The sequence below is a fragment of the Budorcas taxicolor genome, chromosome 4 (genome assembly GCF_023091745.1).
Source record: "Budorcas taxicolor isolate Tak-1 chromosome 4, Takin1.1, whole genome shotgun sequence".
NCBI lineage: Eukaryota > Metazoa > Chordata > Mammalia > Artiodactyla > Bovidae > Budorcas > Budorcas taxicolor.
The window spans coordinates 29567913-29593918 of NC_068913.1; the positions used below are offsets into that span (position 1 = coordinate 29567913).

At 37.1% G+C, this 26006-nt stretch overlaps 1 protein-coding gene across 1 annotated transcript in view; it reads left to right on the forward strand.

Annotated features, from left to right (window-relative positions):
* Positions 1-26006, forward strand: part of HDAC9 (histone deacetylase 9) — a 584217-nt gene that overhangs the window by 505807 nt on the left and 52404 nt on the right. Inside the window, exon 22 of the mRNA XM_052639177.1 lies at positions 4890-5023. Coding sequence (XP_052495137.1) covers positions 4890-5023 — 134 coding nt within the window. The remainder of the gene's footprint in view (positions 1-4889; positions 5024-26006) is intronic.

Genomic DNA, 26006 nt, shown 5'->3' on the forward strand with positions numbered 1-26006 from the left:
CTGTCAGAGCCCCTAGAGTTATACAAAAAGAGAAAAGCCTGGTCATAAACTTTTGCAAAACTATTGGCTCATCAACTGTAGCAAATGCACCACACTAATGCAGAATGTTGTTAATAGGGGAAACCACAGCAAGGTGGGGTGGTGTGCTTCTGCTTAAATTTTCTGTAAACACAAAACTGCCCCCCAAAGTAAGTGTATAGCATAATAAATTGTCTTATATAAATCATGAAATGATTATCACAGTAAGTTTAGTGAACACCCATCATCAACAGGTACAGAATTAAAGAAATAGAAAAAGTATTTTCCTTCTGATGAGAACTCTTAGGATTTACTCTCTTAGCAACTTTCATATGTGACACACAGCACTGTTGATCAGATTTATGGTGCTGTACATTATTTCCATGGTACTTATTTATCTTGTACCTGGAAGTATGCACCTTTTGACTGCTTTCATGTAATTCCCCTTCCCCCCAAATCCCACCTCCGATAACCACAAATGATATATTTTTCTATATTTATCTGTTGAGTGCATTGAGTTTTCATGTGTCTTTTAAAGGCAAACAGCTATCTTTAGAATTATGTTTGAGTTCTTTCTCTCTTCTGTGTGTATATCTATTTTAGATTTTTGCTTTGTGGTTACCATGAGGTTTATATATAGTGATTTAAATGTAAATATGGGGGCTTTCCCAGGTGGCTCAGTGGTAAATAATCTGTCTGCCAATGCAGGACATGCAGGAGACAGTGGGTTCAGTCCCTGCATCAGGAAGATCCCCTAGAGCAGGAAATGGCAACCCACTCCAGTATTCTTTCCTGGAAAAACCAGTGGACAGAGGAGCCTGGTAGGCTGCAGTCCATAGGTTTGCAAAGAGGCAGACAGGACCGAGCAACTGAGCACACAGACATACAGAAATATGATTAAGTTGCTGCTCTCTTATGAATTTTAACTTCATTTCCCACATTTACAGTCTTTGACATAGCATTTTACATCTTTTTGTTTTGTGTGTCCCTTAACTACTTACTGTAGATAAGTAGTACTTATGTGGATTTTACTTCCTTGATCGTTAAACCTTCCTACTAGCTTTATATGTGGCTAATTCACTACCTTTTGTATATATGTTCCTTTACCAATGAAATATTTCCTTTTGTAATTTTCGTATTTCTAGTTATGGCCTTTTCTTTTTCACATAGAGAAGTTCTTTTAACATTTCTTATAAAGCTTTTTTGGTTTTGCTGAACTCTTTTAGCTTATGCTTGTCTGTAAAGCTTTTGATCTCTCCATCAAATCTGAATGAAAGATTTGCTGGGGAGAGTATTCTTGTTTGTAGAGCTTTTTCCATTACTCTAGGATCAGAAGGTAGGTCTGACATAGGCTCCTTTCAAATTGTGACTCCTGCCCTGGGTCCTGAATTATGTAAGATTTTGTGTATGCCTTAAGACTGGGGTCTATTTCCCATTGCCCTTTGACCCTCCCAAAAGTAAGCCCCACTGGCCTTCAAAGCCAAACTTCTAGGATCTTGGCTTCCCAGTGTAGGACACCCAGACTGTGGAGCTTGTAATAGGCCTCCGACCCCTCATTCCTTGGGGAGAAACTCTGTAATTGTGATTATCCTCGTGTTTGTGGTCCCCACCCTGGAATACAGCTCTTGACTATACCACACCTTTACCCTTCCTACCCATGTCATTGCAGTTCCTTCATTATGTCTTTAGTTGTAGAAGATCTCTGATAGCCTTCTAGTCTTTCTCCTCAATAGGTGCTCTGTAATAGTTGTAATTCCAGTGTGCCCAGGGGACAAGGTGAGTTCAGGGTCTTCCTACTCTGAAATGTTGGCCACTTGTTTTCAACAAGTTGATTCAGGAACTTGTGAGCCACTGAGCATTTGAGGATCTGTGAGCGGAGCCCAGATGTTACCCTGTAGCAAAACATCCATTAATTACTTAAAAAATATAATAATTGATTTAAAAACTAAATATATGTTCCCTGGAAGTTCATAAATTAAACAATGGTGTGTTTTTTATTTATTCTTTTTTTCAATTGTTCCTAAAATTGGGCACGTTGATGAATTGTTATAATTTTTAAGACACTGAACAAGAGATTTACATTTGGCAACATGAGAGACTATATATTCTGAAATACTCCTACATGTAAATATGAAAACTACTCTTTTAAATTTGTGGAGGACTTCCAAAAAGAGGAAGAAAAGCAAACAAATACTGTAGCTATTGGCCACTGTGGGCCATCCTAAAGTATGTAGTTGGCAAAAGTTTGAGCATTAAAGGACTCCTGCATTCTCCAAAAGGGAGTCAAAGCCTTCGGTCTCCAAAGGGAAGGGTTTTGATTGGAGAGCAGAATAAAGAAAGGAACGTCAAAGAGCCAACTCTAAAGAAAAGGATAAATAGGAGAAAAGGAGACACTGCTGAACAAAACAACAAATTGATCTTAGCTATAACTGTCAATACGGAATTTCAAAGGGAATGAAAAGGGAAAAAAAATGTCTTTTCTGTGACAATTTGTAATCAAGTTTTGGGATCCATATTTACATTATCTGTACATTTTGAAAAACAACCCTTTGGTCAGGATTTAAAATTTATCCCGCTTGGCAATATTTCAGCCATCCAGCAGAAGTAAACAAAATCCCACTCATCTTGGGTTCCAGAGGTAAATATATTCAAATCTGTTTTCCAAGCTTTCTCATATACAAAGTTCTGATGAATATGAACTCAAAAAAAAAAAAAAAGCAAAGGAAAATTAAGACATTATGAGGCTGAATCAGCAGAAACAAAAATAGTAAAACTAAACCATAAAGACGTCAAATAGCAGATATAGAATATAAAATAATTATGTCTAAAGAAATAAAAACTTGAAAGATTAAAGTGACTAAGAAGTTATGAAATATAACCAAAAGAACACCTAGGATTGAACAACAGAATCACTGAAATGAAAATATTGATGAAAGTATAAATAGCAGACCAGATACATCTGGAGTGAAAAAGCCTGGAAGGTAAATCTGCAACAAAAATACACATAATGTCGGACAGAAAGAGACAGAAAATAAATAAAAGAAAACTTCAGAGATGTTGAGACTGTACTAACAATGACTACATCTCATTGGGGTTCCAAAATCTGATGATAAGGTAATAAACAACTTTATTGAATAAATTTGAACACAAAAGATACAAATTTTGGGGAAAATGTAACTTGGGAAGATACTGAAAGCAAGAATAGTCCCCTAATCCCTAAGAAAATTCTCAATAGGTAAATGTCTTCCTCAAACAAAACGGAAAAGTCAAATGGTTTACAGAAGATTTCTACCCAACATTCTAGGGTCAAATAATAGAAAAAGAAGGTCCAGCCATAATAAAATTCAACATAGTCAGTAAAATAATAGAAATTTATTGATTAACCTCTTTCATCAACATAGTGAAAAAATCCTAAACAAAGCATTGGTCAAATAAATTCAGTGTGTATGAAAATGATATTATATCCTAACCAAACTTACTTTATTCCATACATTCAATGATGGCTAAATATTTGAAATATTAATGCAACTCACAATACTATGAAATTGTAGGAGAAAAACCATCTCATTTGGTGTAGTAAAATAATTAAATTCAACATCTGTTTATAATAAAAACTCAATTCAGAGTAGAAATAGAAAGGTTTCTCCTTATTCTGAATGAAACCACAGTAAGATGCCATTCTTTGCCACCCACATGAATGGCCCATCACACCAAATGTTGGCAAGGATGAAACTAAACTGGGACTCTGATACACACTGCTTCTCACAGTGGGGATTGATCACAGTCCTTTGGAAATGATCTGGTTTTATTTAGCAGGTTGTAAGTCACAGCAGTTTTACTCCACTCTTGCATGTGTGCACCAGAAGGCTGGTATAAGAATGTTCTTATTGGGTTTTTTTTGGTCGCTTGTGGGATCCTTGTTCCTCTAATCAGGGATCCAACAGAGGCCCGTGGTGGAGAAATCACAGAGTCCTAACCACTGGACCACCAGGAAAGTCCCATAGGGGCATTTTTTTTTTTTTTAATAACAGAAAAACATAAATATTTGTCAACAGGAGAGTGGGTAAATAAACTATTTTATATTCATTAAATGGCCTACTAGAGAGCATAAAACTGTTGTTACATGTATCGACAGAAATGAACTAACCCAAAGTGTGAAAAGAGCATGTTGGAAAAGTATAAAACCATTTTTATAAAATTCCAGAATAAGCAGGTTAAACAGTGAAAAGCAAAGGAGTCATAAACTCAGGGTCCTGATTACCCACAATGAGGGGGAGTTATGTTATTAGAGAGTTGCATGCAGGGGGCTTCAAAAATATTTTCCTTAAATTGGGAGGTGAGTGACCACTTGTTTGTTATGTCATACATAGATATTAATTTTTGTATTCATCAGCTATTTCATAGTAAAAAGAATGCCTATAAAATCTAATGTGATAGCTATGTAATTTGAGGTGATACATGGAAAACTTCTTCCTTTTATAATAAAGGCAAATGATGGAAAGAAGAAACATATTAAGGAAATGGAATTGCATACTTTATTAATATCAGCCGAACACTTTCCACCCAGGTGTACACAGAATGTACTGTAAAAGGCACAATGTGCACAGTGAAGACTGCACATGTGACTGGTGCAAATGTTAATTGTGAGACTTCTTAGCTGCAGGATCTTGGATTTTGTGATCCAAGATCTTTTATCAAATTATCAAAATCTGATAAAAATTTAATCAAATTATTGTGAGTATTGAATGAGTTAGCACGTGGGAAGCACTGAGAAAGGACATACACACAATAAATGCTCAGTCAGTATTAGCTTCTAGTGGTCAGTCGACTTTTAATTTATACTTTGAAATGTTCTGTTTGCATTGCGGTAGGCTTTGGTCATTTGACGAAGCAGCTGATGACACTGGCTGATGGGCATGTGGTGTTGGCTCTAGAAGGAGGACATGATCTCACAGCCATCTGCGATGCATCGGAAGCCTGCGTAAATGCCCTTCTAGGAAATGAGGTAAAAAACTAAAAGTACAAAAGAGCAGGGGTTAAAGGACCAGGAATGTATGCATGCATATGTTTTATCTTTCTTAACGTTGTACATACTCAGAAAACACAATGTTGCTCTTAAAATTTACAGGAAGAACGCAAGCTGTAGATAAGAAAAGTTTACATGTCCTCCTGTTTTATGCTGTAACTTTTGCCCAGTTATAGAATCCATACAGTACACCCCTCAATCAGCTTATTGGTAGAGCTCAGTAAACATGTAAAAATAACACATAGGAGGAATTGGTCTGTATATTGACTCAGCTAATGAGCACTGAAACACTGAGAAAGAACTAACAAAGAAAAGTTCTCAATATTTTCTGTAGGATTATGTTAGTTCAGGGAGGGAAACTTTTTAGAAATATTTTTTCAGCTTTTAAAAGTATAATTGGAATACAATATTATAATTCATATATCTAACATATATAGGTGTAATTATTTGACAATGTAATTATTTAACAATGTACAGACATCGTTAAATGATTTTCCTCCTTGAGTTAATTTAACACATTCATCACCCCACATAGTTACTTTTTTTGGATGAAAATACTTAAGTTCTACTCTCTTAGAAATTTTGATTATACAATAGAGTATTAGCAGTTATATTCACGGTTGTATACATTAGATCTTCAAGCATTATTCATCTTATTACTAAAAGTTTAAAAACTTTTACCAAATTTTCCCTATTCCATCCCAACCCCCAGCTTCTGGCAACCACCATTCTACCCTATGATTCTATGAGTTCAATTATTTTATTTGTTTGTTTTTGGTTCTAGGTAAATTTTATTTTCTTTCTTGTCTAGCTCATTTCATTTAGCATAATACCTTCTGTGTTCATCCATAATGTCACAAAAGACAGGATTTCCTTTAAGATTGTATAATCCATTGTGTGTGTGTGTGTGTATTGGTGTGTCTGTGTATTACATTTTCTTTATCCATTCATCTGTAAGGGAGAGATGCTTGCACTGTTTCCAAACCTTGACTGTTGTGAATAGTTATGCAGTAAATTTGGGAGTTCAGATGTCTCTTTGAGATAATGAAATAGTGATTTCATTTATTTTGAATATTTACCCAGAAGTGAGATTCCTGAGTTATGTGATGCGTCAGTTTTTCGTTTCTTGAGGGACCTCCTACTGTTTTCCTTAGTGACTGTACTAGTTTACTTTCCTACCAAGAATGCACAAGGGTCTCCTTTTCCCAGCGTCCTCACCCAGCATTTCTCTCTTCTCTTTTTGATACTACACATCCTAGCAGTATGTGAGGTGATATCTCATTATGGTTTGATTTTGTATTTTCCTGATGATTCCTGATGTTGAACACCTTTTCATGTATATATTGGCCATCTGTTTGTCTTTAGAAAATACATATTCAGGTCCTTTGCCCAATTTGAATTGTGGCATTTGGTTTTGTGTGTTTTGCTAGTGAGTTGTATGAATCCCTTGCATATTTTGGATACTAATTGATTATTGGGTATATGATTTGTTAATATTTATTCCCATTCCATGAGTTGCCTTTTCATTTTATTGATGATTATCTTTATTATGCAGAAGCTTTTTAGTTTCATATAGTCCGACCTGTTTTTAATTTTGTTTTCACTTTTGTTCTCAATCCAAATAACCATTGCCAATAGCAATGTCAAGGAGCTTACCCCCTGTGTTTTATTCCAAGAGTTTTATGATTCCAAGTCTTGCATTTAAATATTTAATCAATTTTGAATTGATTTTTATGTTTAAGATAGGGATGCAGGTTCATTCTTCTACATATGGCTATCCAGTTTGACCATTACCATTTATTGAAGAGATTATTCTCCATTGAGTATGTCTGGGTCCTTTGCTGAAAACTAATTGTGTATGCATGAGTTTATTTCTGGGATCTCTCTTCTGTCTGTTAACTTGTATGTCTGCTTTTAATGCCAATACCATGACTTGTGTTGATTGCTTGTAATATAACTTGAAATTAGGAAGTGTGATAACTCTGATATTATTCTTCTGTCTCAAGATTACATTGGCTATTTGGCCTTCTTTTGTGGTTTCATTTCAATTTTAATATTTTTTTTCTGTTGCTGTAAAAAATGCCCTTTGATAGGTATTACATTGAATCTATATCTCACTTGGATGTTATGGACATTTTAATTATATTAATCATTCTGATCCATGAACCTAGGATATCTTTCCATTTATTTGTGTCTTCAGTTTCTTTTATCAGTGTCTTAAAAGATATTTGTGTATAGGTCTCTCACTTCTTTGGATACTTTTATTCCTAAGTAGATTGTTTTGGGGGAGAAGCCAATGGCAACCCACTCCAGTACTCTTGCCTGGAAAATCCCATGGACGGAGGAGCCTGGTAGGCTGCAGTCCATGGGGTTGCTAAGAGTCGGACACGACTGAATGACTTCACTTTCACTTTTCACTTTCATGCATTGGAGAAGGAAATGGCAACCTACTCCAGTGTTCTTGCCTGGAGAATCCCAGGGACGGGGGCGCCTGGTGGGCTGCCGTCTATGGGGTCGCACAGAGTCGGACACAACTGAAGTGACTTAGCAGCAGCAGCAGATTGTTTTTGATGCTATTGTATATGGGATTTTGTTTTATTTTTTTCAGATAGTTAATTGTTAGTGTGTAGAATCATAACTGATTTTTCTATGTAGATTTTGTATCCTACAACTTTGTTGAACTCATTTAACAATTTTTTTGTGGCATATATAGGGTTTTCTATATATATCATGTCATCTGCAAATAGTAACAGTTCTTTTCTGACTTGGATGCCTCATTCTTTTTCTTGTCTAATTTCTTTAGACAGTACTCATAATACTATGGTGAAGAACATTTTGGCAATATTGGGTATCCTAGTCTTGTTTCTGGAAAAAGGAAAAGTTTCTGAAAACAGGAAAAGTTTTCAGCTTTCCAACATTGAGTGCAATGTTAGCTGTGAGTTTCTCATGAAAGTGAAAGTGTTGGTCACTCAGTGGTATCTGATTCTTTGTGAGTCCATGGACTATAAGCTGGCTAGGCTCCTCTGTCATGGAATTCTTCAAGCAAGAATACTGGAGTGGGTTGCCATGCCCTTCTCCTGGGGATCTTCCCAAACCCAGGCCTCTCGCATCATGGGCAGATTCTGTACCATTTGAGGTGCCCAGGAAGCCTATACGTTCTCTTGTATGGGACTTGATTATGTTAGTATGCTTTCCTTCACAGAGGTAAAGAATCTGCCTGCAATGTAAGAAATGTGGGTTTGATCCGTGGGTCAGGAAGATCCCCTGGAGAAGAAAATGACAACACACTCCAGTATTCTTGCCTAGGAAGCTCCATAGACAGAGGAGCCTGGCAGGCTATAGTCCATGGGGTCACAAAAAGAGTCTGATATGACTTAGTGACCAAACGACAACAAACCTTCTATCCCAAATTTATTGGAGGTTTTTCTCATGAAAAGATATTGAATTTTGTCATATTCTTTGTCTGCATCCATTAAGATGATTGTGTAATCTTTATCCTTCATTTTGTTCATGTGGCTTATTGCATTTTTTCATTTGCAGATGTTGAACTACCTTTGCATCTGTGGAATATATTCCACATAATCATGGCATAACTCCTTTTAATGTACTGTTGAATTCAGTTTGCTTATATTTTTTGAGGATTTTGCATTTTGAACCTTGATGTTCATCAAGGGTATTGGCCTGTAATTTCTTTTCTTTAGTGTTCTTTACTGATTTTGGTATCAGGAAAATTCAGTTTGGTTCAATAGTTCAGTTGTGTCTGACATTTTGCGACCCTATGGACTGCAGCACACTAGGCTTCCCTGTCCATCACCAATTCCTGGAGATTGCTCAAACTCATGTCCATCGAGTCAGGGATACCATCCAACCATCTCATCCTATGTCATCCCCTTCTCCTGCCTTCAGTCTTTCCCAGCATCAGGGTCTTTTCCCATGAGTCAATTCTTCACATCAGGTGGCCAAAGTGTTGGAGTTTCAGCTTCAGCATCAGTCCTTTGAGTGAATTCATTGTAACTCATTGGATTCCTTCCAATGAATAATCAGGACTGATTTCTTTTAGGATTGACTGGTTTGATCCCCTTGCAGTCTAAGGGACTTTCAAGAGTCTTTTCCAACACCACAGTTCAGGAAAATGCTGACCTCCAGAAATGAGTATGGACAGCTTCCCTCCTCTTCAATTTTTTGGATGAATTTGACAAAGATTGGTATTACTTCCTCTCTGATACAGTTCACCAGTGAAGCCATCTAATTCTGAACTTTTCTTTGTTGGGAGGTTTTGATTATAGATTCAGTCTCCTTACTGGTAATTTGTTAAGATTTCTCTGTGTCTTCATTATCTTGAGGTGTTTTTTGTTTCTAGAAAGTTATGTTTTTTTCTAAGCAATTTAACTTGGTATATAATTGTTTATAATAGTATCTTATGTTCCTTTGTACTTGTATATTTTGAGTTGTAATGTCTCCTTATTCATTTCTGATTGTATTAATTGAGGCTTTTCTCTTTTTTACTTAGTCTAGTTAAAAGTTTGTCAATTTTGTTTATGTTTTCATAAATCCAGCTTAGTTTTATTGATTTTTTTCTATTGCCTTTTTAATCTCTATTTTATTATTTTCTACTTTCATCTTTTTTATTTCCTTCTTTCTACTAGTTTGGCCTTAGTTCACTCTTTACTTGTTAGTTTTCTAAGTTAAATTTAGGTTGTTTAGTTGAGACCATTCTTTTTTCTTTTTTTGAGTGGCTGTAAAACTGTTTTGTTTTTTTTAACTTTATTTTACTTTACAATACTGTATTGGTTTTGCCATACATTGACTTGAATCCTAATGTAAGCATTTGTCACCATAAACTCCTCTCTTAGAACTGCTTTTGCTGCATGTCATAAGTTTTGGTATTTTGTGTTACCATTCTCATTTATTTCAAGGTATTTTTTTCTAAATTTCTTTTGATTTATTCTTTGATGTATTGATTATTCAGCAGCATGTGGTTAAATAACCATATATTTTAGAATTTTACAGTTTTCTTATAATTGATTTCTAGTTTTTGCCTGCTCTCTCTGCACTGACCCCTGAGGGGATAGCTATAGAGTTAAGTGCTCACATACTTAACAACTGCTTCTTTGTTTGCTATAGTCCTGTGGGACTCGAGAACCCAAGCCCTGTTAGCTTTCAGAGCTAGGTGTTTTGGGAGCCATTCTTATGGTGGGGGCCTTAAGCGTTGGGGTGCTGGATTTGTAATACAAACCCTTTCACTCCTCAAGAAGAGGCTGGGAGTTGAGGTTTCCTGGTAAAAGTATACCTAGCCTTTTCCCACTCATTTTGACGTGGGTATTTTCTCATGGTCTCAATATGTAGGAGTCACTCAGCTTGTTTCTTTCAAGGAAATTGCTCTGTTTGTAGCTACACATTCAGCAGTGCATCCACGGAAGGAGGAAAATTCAGGAATCTCCTATGTTACCCTCTTGATCTGGAGTCTTAAAAATATTTACAAATTCTTTTTTTTTCTGTCACCATTTGTAAATTATCTAGGCTGAGAGATATATTCAGCCTAGATACTGAACATATACTGAACAGCCTTTTCATACTGTTCATGAGGTTCTCAAGGCAAGAATACTGAGGTGGTTTGCAATTCCTTTTCCAGTGGACCATGTTTTGTCAGAGCTCTCCACCATGACGCATCCATCTAGGGTGGCCCTACATGGAACGGCTCATAGTTTCATTGAGTTAGATAAGGCTGTGGTCCATGTGATCAGATTAGTTAGTTTTCTGTGATTGTGGTTTCCATTCTGTCTGCCCTCTGATGGAGAAGAATAAGAAGCATAGGGAAGCTTCCTGCTGGGAGAGATTGAGGGGGAAACTGGGTCTTGTTCTGATGGGCGAGGCCATGCTCAGTAAATCTTTAATCAAACTTTTCAGTTGATGGGTGGAACTGTGTTCCCTCCCGGCTATTTACCTGAGACCAAACTATGGTGGAGGCAATGAAGATAATGGAGACCCCCTTCAAAGGTCCCATGCACACACCACTGCATTCAGTGCCCCCAACCCTGCAGCAGGACACCACCAACCGATGCCTCCAGTCACATCCACAGCTGGGTGTTGTTTTTGCTTTGGCTCCATCTCTTCATTTTTTCTGGAGTTATTTCTCCACTGATCTCCAGCAGCACATTGGGCACCTACTGACCTGGGGAGTTCATTGACATTTTAAGAATCAGTGAACTAAAATGGACTATAATGGGTGAATTTAACTCCGATGACCAAGGCTATGGTTTCTCCAGTAGTCATGTATGGATGTGAGAGTTGGACTGTGAAGAAGGCTGAGCACCGAAGAATTGATGCTTTTGAACTTTGGTGTTGGAGAAGACTCTTGAGAGTCCCTTGGACTGCAAGGAGATCCAACCAGTCCATTCTGAAGGAGATCAGCCCTGGGATTTCTTTGGAAGGACTGATGCTGAAGCTGAAGCTCCAGTACTTTGGCCACCTCATGCGAAGAGCTGACTTATTGGAAAAGACTCTAATGCTGGGAGGGATTGGGGGCAGGAGAAGAAGGGGATGACCAAGGATGAGATGGCTGGATGGCATCACGGACTCAGTGGACATGAATCTGAGTGAACTCTGGGAGATGGTGATGGACAGGGAGGCCTGGCGTGCTGCGATTCATGGGGTCGCAAAGAGTTGGACACGACTGAGCGACTGAACTAAACTGAACTGACCATTATATCTACTACTGTGGGCAAGAATACCTTAGAAGAAATGGAGTAGCCATCATAGTCAACCAAAGAGTCTGAAATGCAGTACTTGGATGCAGTCTCAAAAATGACAAAATGATCTCCGTTCGTTTCCAAGCCAAACCATTCAATATCACAGTAATCCAAGTCCATGCCACTACCAGTAATACTGAAGAAGCTGAAGTTGAATGGTTTTATGAAGACATATAGGACCTTCTAGTGAAGTGAAGTGAAAGTCGCTCAGTAGTGTCTGACTCTTTGCGACCCCATGAACTATACAGTCCATAGAATTCTCCAGGCCAGAATACTGGAGTGGGTAGCCTTGCCCTTCTCCAGGGGATCTTCTCAACCCAGGGATCGAACCCAGGTCTCCGGCATTGCAAACGGATTGTTTACCAGCTGAGCCAAAGGGACCTTCTGGATCTAACACCGAAAAAAGATGTCCTTTTCATTATAGGGGACTGGAATGCAAAAGTAGGAAGTCGAGAAATACCTGGAGTAACAGGCAAATGTGGCCTTGGAGGACAAAACGAAGCAGGTCCAAGGCTAACAGAGTATGGCCAAGAGAATGCACTGGTCATAGCAAACACCCTCTTCCAACAACACAAGATTCTACACATGGACATCACGAGATCAATACTGAAATCAGATTGATTATATTCTTCATAGCCAAAGATGAAGAAGCTCTATAGTCAGCAAAAACAAGACTGGGAGCTGACTGGCTCAGATCATGAACTCCTTATTGCCAAATTCAGACTTAAATTGAAGAAAGTAGGCAAAACCACTAGACCATTCGTGTATGACCTAAATCAAAACCCTTATGATTATACAGTGGAAGTGAGAAATAGATTTAAGGGATTAGATTTGATAGATGGAGTGCCTGAAGAACTATGGACAGAGGTTTGTGACATTGTACAGAAGGCAGGGATCAAGACCAACCCCCCCAAAAAGAAAGGCAACATGGTTGTCTGAGGAAGCCTTACAAATAGCTGAGAAAGGACACAAAAGGCAAAGGAGAAATGGAAAGATATACCCATTTGAATGCAGAGTTCCAAAGAATAGCAAGGAGAGATAAGAAATCCTTCCTCAGCTGTCAATGCAAAGAAATAGAGGAAAACAATAGAATGGGAAAGACTAGAGATCTCTTCAAGGTAATTAGAGATACCAAGGGAATATTTCTTGCAAAGATGTACACAATAAAGGACAGAAATGGCATGGACCTAACAGAATTAGAAGATATTAAGAAGAGGTGGCAAGAATACACAGAAGAACTATACAAAAAAGACCTTCATGATCTAGATAACCACAATGGTGTGATCACTTACCTAGAGCCAGACATCCTGGAATGTGAAGTAAACTGGGCCTTAGGAGGCATCACTATGAACAAAGCTAGTGGAGGTGATGGAATTCCAGTTGAGCTATTTCAAATCCTAAAATATGATGCTGTGAAAGTGCTGCACTCAATATGCCAGCAAATTTGGAAAACTCAGCAGTGGCCATAGGACTTGAAAAGGTTTATTTTCATTCCAGTCCCAAAGAAAGGCAATGCCAAAGAATGCTTAAACTACCTCACAACTGCACTCATCTCACATGCTAGCAAAGTAATGCTCAAAATTCTCCCAGCCAGGCTGTAACAGTGCAGGTTTCAACTTCCAGAAGTTCAAGCTGGATTTTTTTTTTTTTTTTGGCAAAAGAGATTTTTTTAAATTAATTTATTTATTATTATTATTTTTTAATTTTTATTTTTACTTTATTTTACTTTACAATACTGTATTGGTTTTGCCGTACATTGACATGAATCCACCATGGGTGTACATGAGTTCCCAAACATGAACTCCCCTCCCACCTCCCACCCCATATCATCTCTCTGGATCATCCCCATGCCCCAGCCCCAAGCATCCTGTATCCTGCATAGGAACCAGAGATCAAATTGCCAACATGAGTTGGATCATTGAAAAAGCAAGAGAGTTCCAGAAAAAACAGCTATTTCTGCTTTATTAACTATGCCAAAGCCTTTGACTGTGTGGATCACAACAAACTATGGAAAATTCTGAAAGAGATGGGAATACCAGACCACCTGACCTGCCTCTTGAGAAATCTGTATGCAGATCAAGAAGTCACAGTTAGAACTGGACATGGAACAACAGACTAGTTCCAAATCAGGAAAGGAGTATGTCAAGGCTGTATATTGTCACTCTGCTTATTGAACTTATGTGCAGAATACATCATGAGAAGTGCTGGGCTGGATGAAGCAAAAGCTGAAATCAAGATTTCTGGGAGAAATATCAATAACCTCAGATATGCAGATGAAACCACCCTTATGGCAGAAAGTGAAGAAGAATTAAAGAGCCAGTTGATAAAAGTGAAAGACGAGAGTGAAAAATTTGGCTTAAAACTCAACATTCAGAAAACTAAGATCATGGCATCCAGTCCCATCACTTCATGGCAATTAGATGGGGAAACAATATAAACATGAGAGACTTTATGTTGGGGGCTCCAAAATCACTGCAGATGGTGACTGCAGCCATGAAACTAAAAGACACTTGGACCTTGGAATTAAAGCTAGGACCAACCTAAGCAGCATATTAAAAAGCAGAGATATTACTTTGCCAACGAAAGTCCATCTAGTCAAGCTATGGTTTTTCCAGTAGTCATGTATGGATGTGAGAGGTGGACTGTAAAGAAAGCTGAATGCCAAAGAATGGATGCTTTTGAACTTTGGTGTTGGAGAAGACTCTTGAGAGTCCCTTGGACTGCAAGGAGATCCAACCAGTCACTCCTAAAGGAAATCAACACTGAATATTCATTGGAAGGACTGATGCTGTAGCTGAGACTCCAGTACTTTGGCCACCTAATGCAAAAAACTGACTCATTGGAAAACCCTGATGCTGGGAAAGATTGAAGGCAGGAGAAGGGGACGGCAGAGGATGAGGTGATTGGATGGCATCACCGACTCGATGGACATGAGTTTGAGCAAGCTCCAGGAGTTGGTGATGGACAGGAAAGTCTGGTGTGCTGCAGTCCATGCATTCGCAAAGAGCTGGACATGACTGAGCTACTTAACTGAACTGAGAGATATATATTATTTATGTCTTGTGGGTGGTGATAATGTATCTCAAAGAGATTTGAGAAATTCATTCAAAGTCATGCAGCCAGAACTCAATAGATCCAAGATTTGAACTTGGAATTGCCAAAGGTCATTCTTTTTTTTTTTTTTTCCACATCACATAACTGAATTACAACATATTTTCTCACTACTCTGCAGACTTCAGATCAAATTACCATTAGATTCACTTCCAGACCATGGAAATCCTTTGGACAAAGTGATTACAATTCAACAAATATTTCAAAGTTTATGTGCATCCATTATTTTTATGTCAATTCATTTCTTAATGGGCTTCCTTGAGAGCTCAGTTGCTAAAGAATCTGCCTGCAATGAAGGAGACCCTGGTTTGATTCCTGGATCTGGAAGACCCCCTGGAGAAGGGGTTGGCTACCCACTCCAGTAGTCTTGAGCTTCCCCTATGGCTCAGCTGGTAAAGAATCCACCTGCAATGCGGGAGACCTGGGTTCAATCCCTGCGTAGAGTAGATGCCCTAGAGAAGGGAAAGGCTCCCCACTCCAATATTCTGGCCTTGAGAATTCCATGGACTATACAGTCAATGGAGTTGCAAGAGTCAGACACACTGATCAACTTGAACTTTCCTTTATTAATAGTGAATATACAGAATGCTATAACTACTTTATATATTTTGCCTTTTTTATTAACTTGAAATATTACTTTGCTTATAAAATAAACATATAAATATCCTGGCTGATTCATGTTGAGTTTTGACAGAAAACAATAAAATTCTGTTAAGCACTTATCCTTCAATAAAAATAAAATTTTTTAATCATTTTAACAATGTCTCATTCATATTGTCTTCAACTCATGTTTTCACCTGTAGTGTTTTTGAAGGGAAAACATACCTTTTATTTTGCACACCAAATGCATATATTTTATTGTCATCATTATCTTTCAAGCATATGATGCTTCAGTATTACTATTGTGCAATATTTAAGTAAATATGAACATTTTTAATTTGAAGGAAAATATGAGAATGTAAAGGCTGCTGAGTTTGTCTTTACGCTTTAAAAGAGTAGACTTGAGCAGTGCTCTGTTGTGTAATATTAGCAGCGCAGTAACTCAAAGGATGTAACTATGTGGTGATAAATGTATTTGATGGACTGCTATTTCATAGCACACATAGTTCATGGTGCCTAAGATATTCTAAATATTTGAATATTTCTGAGGTTGCTATGAACAAATAATATCAATGTTGAGGTTTTTAATTTTTTTTGTATTCTTTGTTGTTGATGTTGAAATAAAGGAGTGCAAAAAAGAAATACTACTTTTATTATAATACCTTATCAGTTAATGTTGGGCTAGTCTATTTGCCTACTAGATAACATATTTTGCATATCCACCTGTATTCTAAAATTACTTATTTCATTTTAGATATAGAAACATTTTAAGGAAGTAGACTGGTTTTAATATTTGCATGTAAAGGCTTACACCAGATGTGCAGAAAATCACAGTATGTTGTGGATTGTGGCTCCATGGATGATTGACCTGCCCAAAAAGAAATGTTATCCAGTTGCAAAAGCCAGCAACTTTTCCAACTATGTGAAAGGATGTTATGGATTTCACTGGCTTTGTTTGAGCTAATTTATTCAAATAAGATTCAATCTCTGTGCTCTTGTAATCTTTGCACTTGGCCCACTCCCACCTTCCATAGGAGGATTTGCAATGAGGATGGAATAATTTTTCCTGTGGTCTCCACTTTAAAAGATGATGTATTTCAGAACAGATGCAAGTCAGTTGTATGGAATTACTGTTTTTCTTAATTTATTTGAATTTACTGAAAAATCAAAATGGATGTGTTTTTGTACCTTCCTTCCCTGGTATGCTAATTTGACTGGGAGGCCTTTGATCAGTTTGTTATATGAGTTCTATACCTTGAGGTCAAAGATACTGTTTTCATAGAGCCATTGCTGACACTAGAGGGTTGTCACCTAATTTAAAGTTTGAAACTTATTCCTTTGCTCTACATTTTTACAAAGACCAGGTGTGAAATAGAGGAAGGGAAAAAAGTATCATTGGCCAATGTTATCATGCCCATGTGGGTGTATAAATACTAAAAGTTCCAGAAAGTGATAAACTAAATGATTATATTTGGCCACATTGACTATTTAACCAGTTTCAGTTTTCTGGATGTCTTATGGTAAATGTTTTTTTTTAGTTATTATAATACCCTAAATACTGCCTGTTCCTTCTGTTGGATGTCTTCAACTACATCAGCATGATCTAAAATTTTTTCATTTTGAACTCAATCAAAGAGATTTAAGTAATCTATGTCTTTCTGTATTTTTAAATTGAGAAATCTGAGGGATATAAGCAGAAATATAGATTTTGGTAACAGATGGGTTTGGTGTATTAAACTCTGAAAAGTAAATTTTGATGTGTCAAATCTATCAATATACAAAGGAGACAATGCTAAGAGAAAGACAGATTTTTTAAATGACAAATGAAAGAAAAATACATATGTGTTGTGCATTAGAAGTCATTTGAAAAAAGGAAATGAAAACGTAATACTTGAAACAACTTAGGAAACAAAAAGTTCTTCTCACTTTCATTGACAATATAATTTATAATCCACGGTCTGGATTTCTGTATTTTTTTCCAGTTCAGAGGTCATCATGACTAACAGCATGACTACATTGAAGTTTTAAGTTTCATTCCTTTAGAAAAACTAACCTATAAGGCATACTGCATGCACCTCACCACTGGAAAAAATGCATATGTGTTGTTTTCATAGTAGTTTTACGTGGTAGGCTCTAGGTAAGAAAATAAAAAAGGATGTCTTTCAGGATACCAATTATTGCAATTTCAAATCCCATTTTCCTCCAGACTCCCTTTTCAGGTGATTAATAGGGTAATTATAACTTATTATCTGGGATTTCACTTTTACAAGTAACAAAATATAGTAAAGCTTGAGCTTGAAACGTTGGCAGAACCTACTCTGGCTTCTCAACACTGAACATGCAATTGAACTCAAATTAAGAAGGTCAAGAAGGGCTTTTTTGAGAGACTCTGTACTTTGTCAGATGTATTTATTCATGTGCAGAGGATTAGAATTCATAAACATTTTGCCAGTTTTTTTTTTTAAATGCTGTTTCTTTTCCTTGTTGTTCTTGGCTAGGCCATGTCAATACAGCAAAATGCTGCTTCATATGACTTATTATCAGCAGAATAATATGTATTACATAACCCAAAGGGATTGTAAAATCAGCAAGAACTCTTGGCTCTGCATCTCAGTGTAGATACATAAATGGGTACCACAAACAATTTTTTAAAATTAGCTGAGTGTCACACCCCAAATAGGCATTTGTTCTTTTTAAATATGTTTTATCATGAAAGTGATCTAATTAGCAAAACATCTCTTGACTATTCTTTTGAGAAATATGCACAAGGTCAGTCAAAATAATATAATATTGGATTAAAACTAATTTGAGCATGGTACAGGAAATTCCTTGAAGCAAGTGATTTTTGAAGACATACCAGAAGTCTTTTTTTTTCTCTTGGCAAAGTTCAGAACTTAGATTTATCAGTCCAATCACTGTATGATGATTATTTTTGAACTTCTCTAATGAAGCACTTAGAAACTGAGCAGTAAGACGTGAAAGTGACTGTCTAAATGTGAAGAATCAGGTTGTTTGGAATAGCATCAGAGATACTTGTGTGAATAGTCGTGTGGTTTTTTCGTGATAATAATAGAAACATCTGTGAAGTTCTCAGAGAAACTGACTTTGGTGATTGGCATTTGTGCTAGCTGGCCAACAATGTCACAGTTGCTTTAAAGCCATATTTGCCTAGTGTCAGGCAAAGCCAATTAGCAGCACCCTAGGTTTCTGCTGCTGAAAGAAATTTTCTTAAGAGGTGAGAAAAGCTTAAGCAGTTGGCATTCCTATGGAATTTAAAATGAAAACACTGAAGAAATTAGGTAAAAAGAAGAGAGGACAAAGAGAGAACATGGCTATTAAAAGACCACCTGTCAAAACAGAATAAAGGACAGTTGTAAGCTTGTGAGGAAAAAGAGAAAACAAATTGCCATAGACATGGAAGCTGTCGAGATGATGCGACAGCTCCGGTCCTGGAGGTTCCACACTTAGCATTTGAGTCTATATAACCTGTCTTTTCTTAATCTCCCTCACTCTTGTTCAGGTTTGGCTTCTAGGCCTTTCTCCCTTCCCTCTCTTGCACTGTCCCTGCTGTGTCCTGTTGCCTAGGCTCAGCTGCTTGGATTTCAGCAGCAGTGGCTACATTTAGAGACTGTGTATGTTGATAATCCTCCAAGATGACTTTTTTGCTCCAAAGGTGCTGAAAAAGTCTCTTGAATTGACTTAAAAGTGTTGACAACCCCCACTGAGGTGAACTCTTGAGGTGTTGTCTGAATTGCTCATCAGGGGTGTGTTTGTATTAGATTGTGAACGGAGAAGTGATTTTACCATATTTTTCATCCTCCAGATTGTATATGGCTGACTCCATTGGGGAACTGGTGTGAATCTGGGAAAGCTTACAAGCTCCTAAGTAGTTGCAAGTTATGAGTAGAGAAAGGGAGAAGTGAGTACAGGGAAAATAATCCAGAACAATCTTTTCCATGGTCTTCTCTTAGACTTTGAAACCTGTCCACACTCTGAAAGAGAGTGTATGGATAATCTAAAGCATTAAAATGTTTTAGAAAATATTATTTGGACTCAGAGGGAGAGGGAGAGGGTGGGATGATTTGGGAGAATGGCATTCTATCATGTATGCTATCATGTAAGAATTGAATCGCCAGTCTATGTCTGACGCAGGATACAGCATGCTTGGGGCTGGTGCATGGGGACGACCCACAGAGATGTCATGGGGAGGGAGGTGGGAGGGGGGGTTCATGTTTGGGAACACATGTAAGAATTAAAGATTTTAAAATTAAAAAATAAAATAAAATAACATTTCAGAGCATTAAAATAAAAAAAAAGAAAATATTATTTCAAGATACTCTCTATTGTAGATGTAGAATGTGGATTTGTATTTCTTACAAGCTTATGAAAAGTAGAGCCAAAGTAATTGTGGAGTTTTCTGCTTATTTAGTTGAGCAAATGCCAATTAAAGTAGAAGTTATCTGGATAATTCAAACCTCCATCATGCAGATCTTCTGTACTGTTTGTCTTTAGGCTTTTCAGAAGGTGTTAAGGGGAATGTAGACGGGGAACCTGGACACTTCATAGGGGTCTGGTTACCAATAAAACAAAGAAAGTATTTCTTTTCAGTGGTGAAGCAAATATGTTATGACATTCATTTATCCATCTATTCATTAAATAGTCTTTTATTGGACTTAAATTTTATACCCGTAAGTTCTAATACAATGAAAGTAAAAGAAATATAAACAAAGTATTTGGGGAATGTAATGTCAGACTCTTTATTTTTAACTGTGTAAGGACAGAAGAATATTTTAATAGAGGAAGTAACTTTTAACTTTGGTCTTGAATAAAAATTATAATCTGACAAGCTAAAGTCTAAGCAAAGGAGTTCTCTCTTATAGTAGAGATACCTAGATAAAGATGTTACGATTTCTTGGAATTGTGAATGGCTCTTTTTTGAGTTTGTTTTGATTTTGTCAGAGGAGAGACTACTTTGAGTGGAATAACAGTTTATAATGAGGGTGGATCAGTAGAGTGGAATCCTGTAAGGAATTAGAATTCCTGTGGACAGTGTGGAAGACTTGAACAAATGAGTTCCATTCTTGGGGGTAAAAAAACAAACAGTGTATGATTTTTGAATAAGGCAGTCTTATACCAAAAAAGAAAAAAGTTTATTGAGGAAGTAGGTTTGATTCCTGTGTAGGGAAGATGCCCTAGAGAGGAAGGCATCACAATACATTCCAGTATTCTTGCCTGGAGAATCCCCTGGACAGAGGAGTCTGGTGGGCTACAGTCCATAGCGTCGCAAAAGGTCAGATACGATTAAAGCTACTTAACATGCAGTCATGCATTGAGGGAAATAATCATTAGGAACAATTTCCCTCAATTATCAACTAACAAAATGACAGTCTATCAGTGCAATGTTAGGGCTGGTCTATCAGTGCAATGTTAGGGCTGGCTTTTTAAAAATTAATTAATTTTAATTGGAGGATAATTTCTTGACAATACTGTGGTGGTTTTTGGCACACATTGACATGAATCAGCCATGGGTGTACATGTGTCTCCCTGTCCTGAACCCCTCTCCTACTTCCCTCCCCACTCCATCCCTCTGGGTTGTCCCACAGCCTGGGCTTTGAGTGCCCTGCTTCATGCATCGAACTTGCACTGGTTATCTATTTTACATATGTTTCAATGCTATATAGAGCTGTGTCTCTCTACTTAAATCTGAGTTCAGTGATATCACATTGTTAGCTTGAAATAAGCCCTGGTGGGAGTATTTACACCATGGCAATCAGCAAATGCTATTAATACAAATTACAGCTATTTTTGAGTCAGCTGTTAAACATTTAGCACTGTACCACTGCTACACGATATGAAATGGGTCTTCTTAGCAGAAAAGTCAACATTTCAAAAACAGTATAGTAAAAATACTGTTCTACTTAACAAAAAGTTAAGACAAACACACGCAAATCATCAGACTAAAGAAGAGAAATAAAAAAGCGAGTGAGGATAAGACAAATAAGAATCACAGACAATGAAAATGAAGACTTACAAAATGTAACTATCAGATTTAAACTTATTTTGTAAAACAGGGACTTGGAAACAAGATTTTTTGCTTATAAAACGAATTAAGCTTTTTTTTTTTTTAAATCAACTATGGATGTCTAGATTATGGACATTATGTTAGGAAACTAAACATAAAGCACTGACCACACATCCCTTAAATGTTACTGAAACTTCAGTTTAACATGCACCTTTTAATATATGTAGTATTTTCCTAACTCAGCTGTGCATTTTGAAATGTTTTCTCATTATATTGCAAAGTCGCAGTCTAACCTCAATGTTTAAACAAAATATCAATAGTCTGAATTATGCAACTATTTGATGCATATTTATGCATCAATTATATATAATATAATATTTGATGCATAGACACTTAAATATGCCACTATGTCCAAACTTTCCAGTTAAGTATCATGGAAACTGTGGTATACTATTTGGATATGATAGCAAACAGAGGCACTTCCTTATGGTCTTCCTCCTTCCATTCACTGGCTGATATATTGTGTAAGCTACATGTCTCTGAGCTGCAATAGCTTTGGGTAGAACTCAACTAATAGAGTGATAACCACTGTAATAATCTGTTAGGCTAGCCCACTTGTTCCTGTTATTTTTTAAGGGAATCCTTCAGTATCTCCTGTGAATTGAATGGCTATGAAAGTGCCTTGTGCCTCTTGGTCCTCCTGATATTCTCATAAGATATGTTAGGTTTATATCACGTCCCTTGGCCGGAGATGTTTCTTTATTGCTGTGTGATGTCACCATTGTCTGTATGAAGGTAGGTTGCAGGCAGATTCAGTCTGAATAATCTCAGTAGTCTGTCAGTATAGTAACTTGATGATCTGTAGAATCTGTTCTGATTTACTTTCCCCCTCATCTGTTAGTCAAGGATTTTAATGACTCCAAATGAGTAAAAGGAGTTATTTGGAGAATGACTCATGAATCGCAATATGGATAAAATTGTATCCAGATTTACTTAAGCAATCAAATTAAACATATACAACTAATTGCAGGCATCTCTAAGATAATTATTTAAATGATAGCTGGGTTTTAACCACCAATCCCTCCTCACTAGGGAACTGAAAACAGTTCATCAGCCTGGAGGGTCAGGTCTATATGACAGTCTGCTGCCCTTATCCTTTTGGTCTTGATCATCATATTCTTCCAAAATTCCGCAATATCTTTGCTCCTGACAATTGAGTGCTTTCTGTGTTTCTTTTCTGAGTTGCTTTGCATGTTATAGGGGACTTTCAGTTCCCTTTGTAAGTGAATTTGTGGCCTGTATTTTAAGAATATAACTTGTTCTTGCTGCAAAATCTATAATCTCACTTTTTTCCCTTAGATGTGCCATAACATAGGAGAAAAAGCATGGAGTCAAGAAGTAGAAGTAGATTTAGTCCACCTATTCCCTTATGCAGAAATCATTCTCTTTTTAAACTGCTTTTAATTATTCAATATAATATTTATCCAGAAAACTGGTTTAGGCATGAATGTACAATTCAGAAATATCACAAATACAACACATATATAACCATCAAGGGGACAATAATTTCAGTACCTCAATAGCTCACATACACACTTTCCCAATCATACTTCATTTCTCTTTTCTGTGAGTAACCAGGTTTTTAGTTCTTAACATAAGATTTCAATCTGGTTTTAAAAAAGGCAGAGGAACCAGAGATCAAATTGCGAACATATGCTGGATCATGGAAAAAGCAAGAGAGTTCCAGAAAAACATCTATTTCTGCTTGATTGACTATGCCAAAGCCTTTGACTGTGTGGATCACAATAAACTGTGGAAAATTCTGAAAGAGATGGGAATAGCTTCCACCTGACCTGCCTCTTGAGAAATCTGTATACAGGTCAGGAAGCAACAGTTAGAACTGGACAAGGAACAACAGACTGGTTTTAAATAGGAAAAAGAGTACATCAAGGCTGTATATTGTCACCCTGCTTATTTAACTTCTATGCAGCGTACATCATGAGAAACGCTGGACTGGAAGAAACACAAGCTGGAATCAAGATTGCTGGTAGAAATATCAGTAACCTCAGATATGCAGATGACACCACCCTTACAGCAGAAAGTGAAGAGGAACTCAAAAGCCTCTTGATGAAAGTGAAAGTGGAGAGTGAAAAAGTTGACTTAAAGTTCAACATTCAGAAAACGAAGATCATGGCATCTGGTCCCATCACTTCATGGGAAATAGATGGAGAAACAGTGTCAGACTTTATTTTCTTGGGCTCCAAAATCACTGCAGATGGTGACTGCAACCATGAAATTAAAAGACGCTTACTCCTTGGAAGAAGAGTTATGACCAACCTAGATAGCATATTTAAGGTCCGTCTAGTCAAGGCTATGGTTTTTCCTGTGGTCATGTATGGATGTGAGAGTCGGACTGTGAAGAAAGCTGAGCGCCAAAAAATTGATGCTTTTGAACTGTGGTATTGGAGAAGATTCTTGGGAGTCCCTTGGACTGCAAGGAGATCCAACCAGTCCATTCTGAAGGAGATCAACCCTGAGATTTCTTTGGAAGGAATGATGCTAAAGCTGAAACTCTAGTACTTTGGCCACCTCATGCGAAGAGTTGACTCATTGGAAAAGACTCTGATGCTGGGAGGGATTGGGGGCAGGAGGAGAAGGGGACGACAGAGGATGAGATGGCTGGATGGCATCACCAACTTGATGCACATGAGTTTGGGTGTACTCTGGGAGTTGGTGATGGACAGGGAGGCCTGGCGTGCTGCGATTCATGGGGTCGCAAAAAGTTGGGCACGACTAAGCGACTGAACTGAACTGAACTGATAGTTTCTTCATTTTCATTACTAGATTCTATAAAAAGAATTTCCAGGACAATGTCATGATTTATTTATCTATTCTACTTTTAATGAATATAGGGAATATTGTTTAGTTTAGGGACCATTAGTAACAGTGCTTAGATAGACATTTTGTATATCTTTTTGGTACATTTGAATACACATTTTTGTTTAGTATATATCTAAACATAGAATTATTGCTGGGTTATGAAGTATGCATATATTTATTTTGTTGTAGAAAATACCAAACTGCTTTCCATGGGGGTTATCACAATTCATACTCTATCAGTAGGATAATACCTATTTCCATTATTCTATATCCCACCATATCTTGGCATCAGCAGACTTCTTAAATTTTAGACATTTTTATTGGGTGTATAGTAGTATATAATCTTGGCCTTGCTTTTCCAGAATACTAATGAACTTAAACAGCTCTTCTGTTTATTATTTGTACATCCCTAGTGGCTCAGATGGTAAAGAATCTTCCTGCAATTTGGGAGACCTAGGTTTGATCCCTGGGTTGAGAAGATCCCCTGGAGAAGGGAATAGCTTTCCACTCCAGTATTCTTGCCTGGAGAATTCCAAGGACAGAGGAGCCTAGCAGGCTGTAGTCCATGCGGTTCCAAAGAGTCAGACACAACTGAGTGACTAACACTTTCACTTTTTCACCTATTGAAGAACCTATTCATGATTTTTGTTTACTTTCAGGCTATCTTTTTTCTTTCTTTCTTTCTTTTTTTTTTTTTTTACTGATTTAAGCAGCTCTTTGTAGAGTCTGTTGTTGGTTTCATATGTTGAAATATTTTGTCTGTCTTTTCACCTTCTTAATCGTGTACATTGGTAAATAGTACTACATTGAAAATTACTTTTATTTATCAATCATTTCCTTTAGGATTAATTCTTTTTGTATTCTTTCCATATCCAAATCCTGAACGTATTCTATAACCTCTTCTTAAGTATTTTGCTTGAACATTTAGGTGCACAGTTCTTCAGGAATTGAATATGTATATAGCATAACATAGAAGTTAAGTTTTTTTAAAACTTTTTTTTGTGGTATAGTTGATTTACAGTGTTGTGTTAATTTCAGGTGTATAGCCAAGTGAATCAGTTATACATGTATTCACTTTTTTTAAAATTATTTTTTATTGAAGGATAATTGCTTTTCTGCCATTACAGACTATTGAGTAGAGTTCCCTGTGCTACACAGCAGGTTCTTATTGGTTATCTGTTTTACATACAGCAGTGTGTGTGTGTGCTTGTCTCAGTCTCCCAGTTTTTCCCTCCTCCCCCATCCCCTGGTAACCATAAGTTTGTTTTCTACATCTGTGATTCTACTTATGTTTTATAAGTAATTTCATTTGTACCCTTTTTTTGGATTTCACATATAAGTGATAAATGATACTTGTCTTTCTCTTACTTCACTCAGTATAGCAGTCTCTTCAAGTGCATCCATGTTGGTGCAAATGGCATTATTTTGTTCTTTTTTTTATTGCTGAGTAATATGCCATTGTACCAGCTTCCTAGATGGCTCCGTGGTAATGAATCTGCCTTCTAATGCAGGAGAAGCAGGTTCGATCCCTGAGTCAGGAAGATCCCCTGGAAAAGAACCACTCTAGTATTCTTGCTTGGGAAATCCCATGGACAGAGGA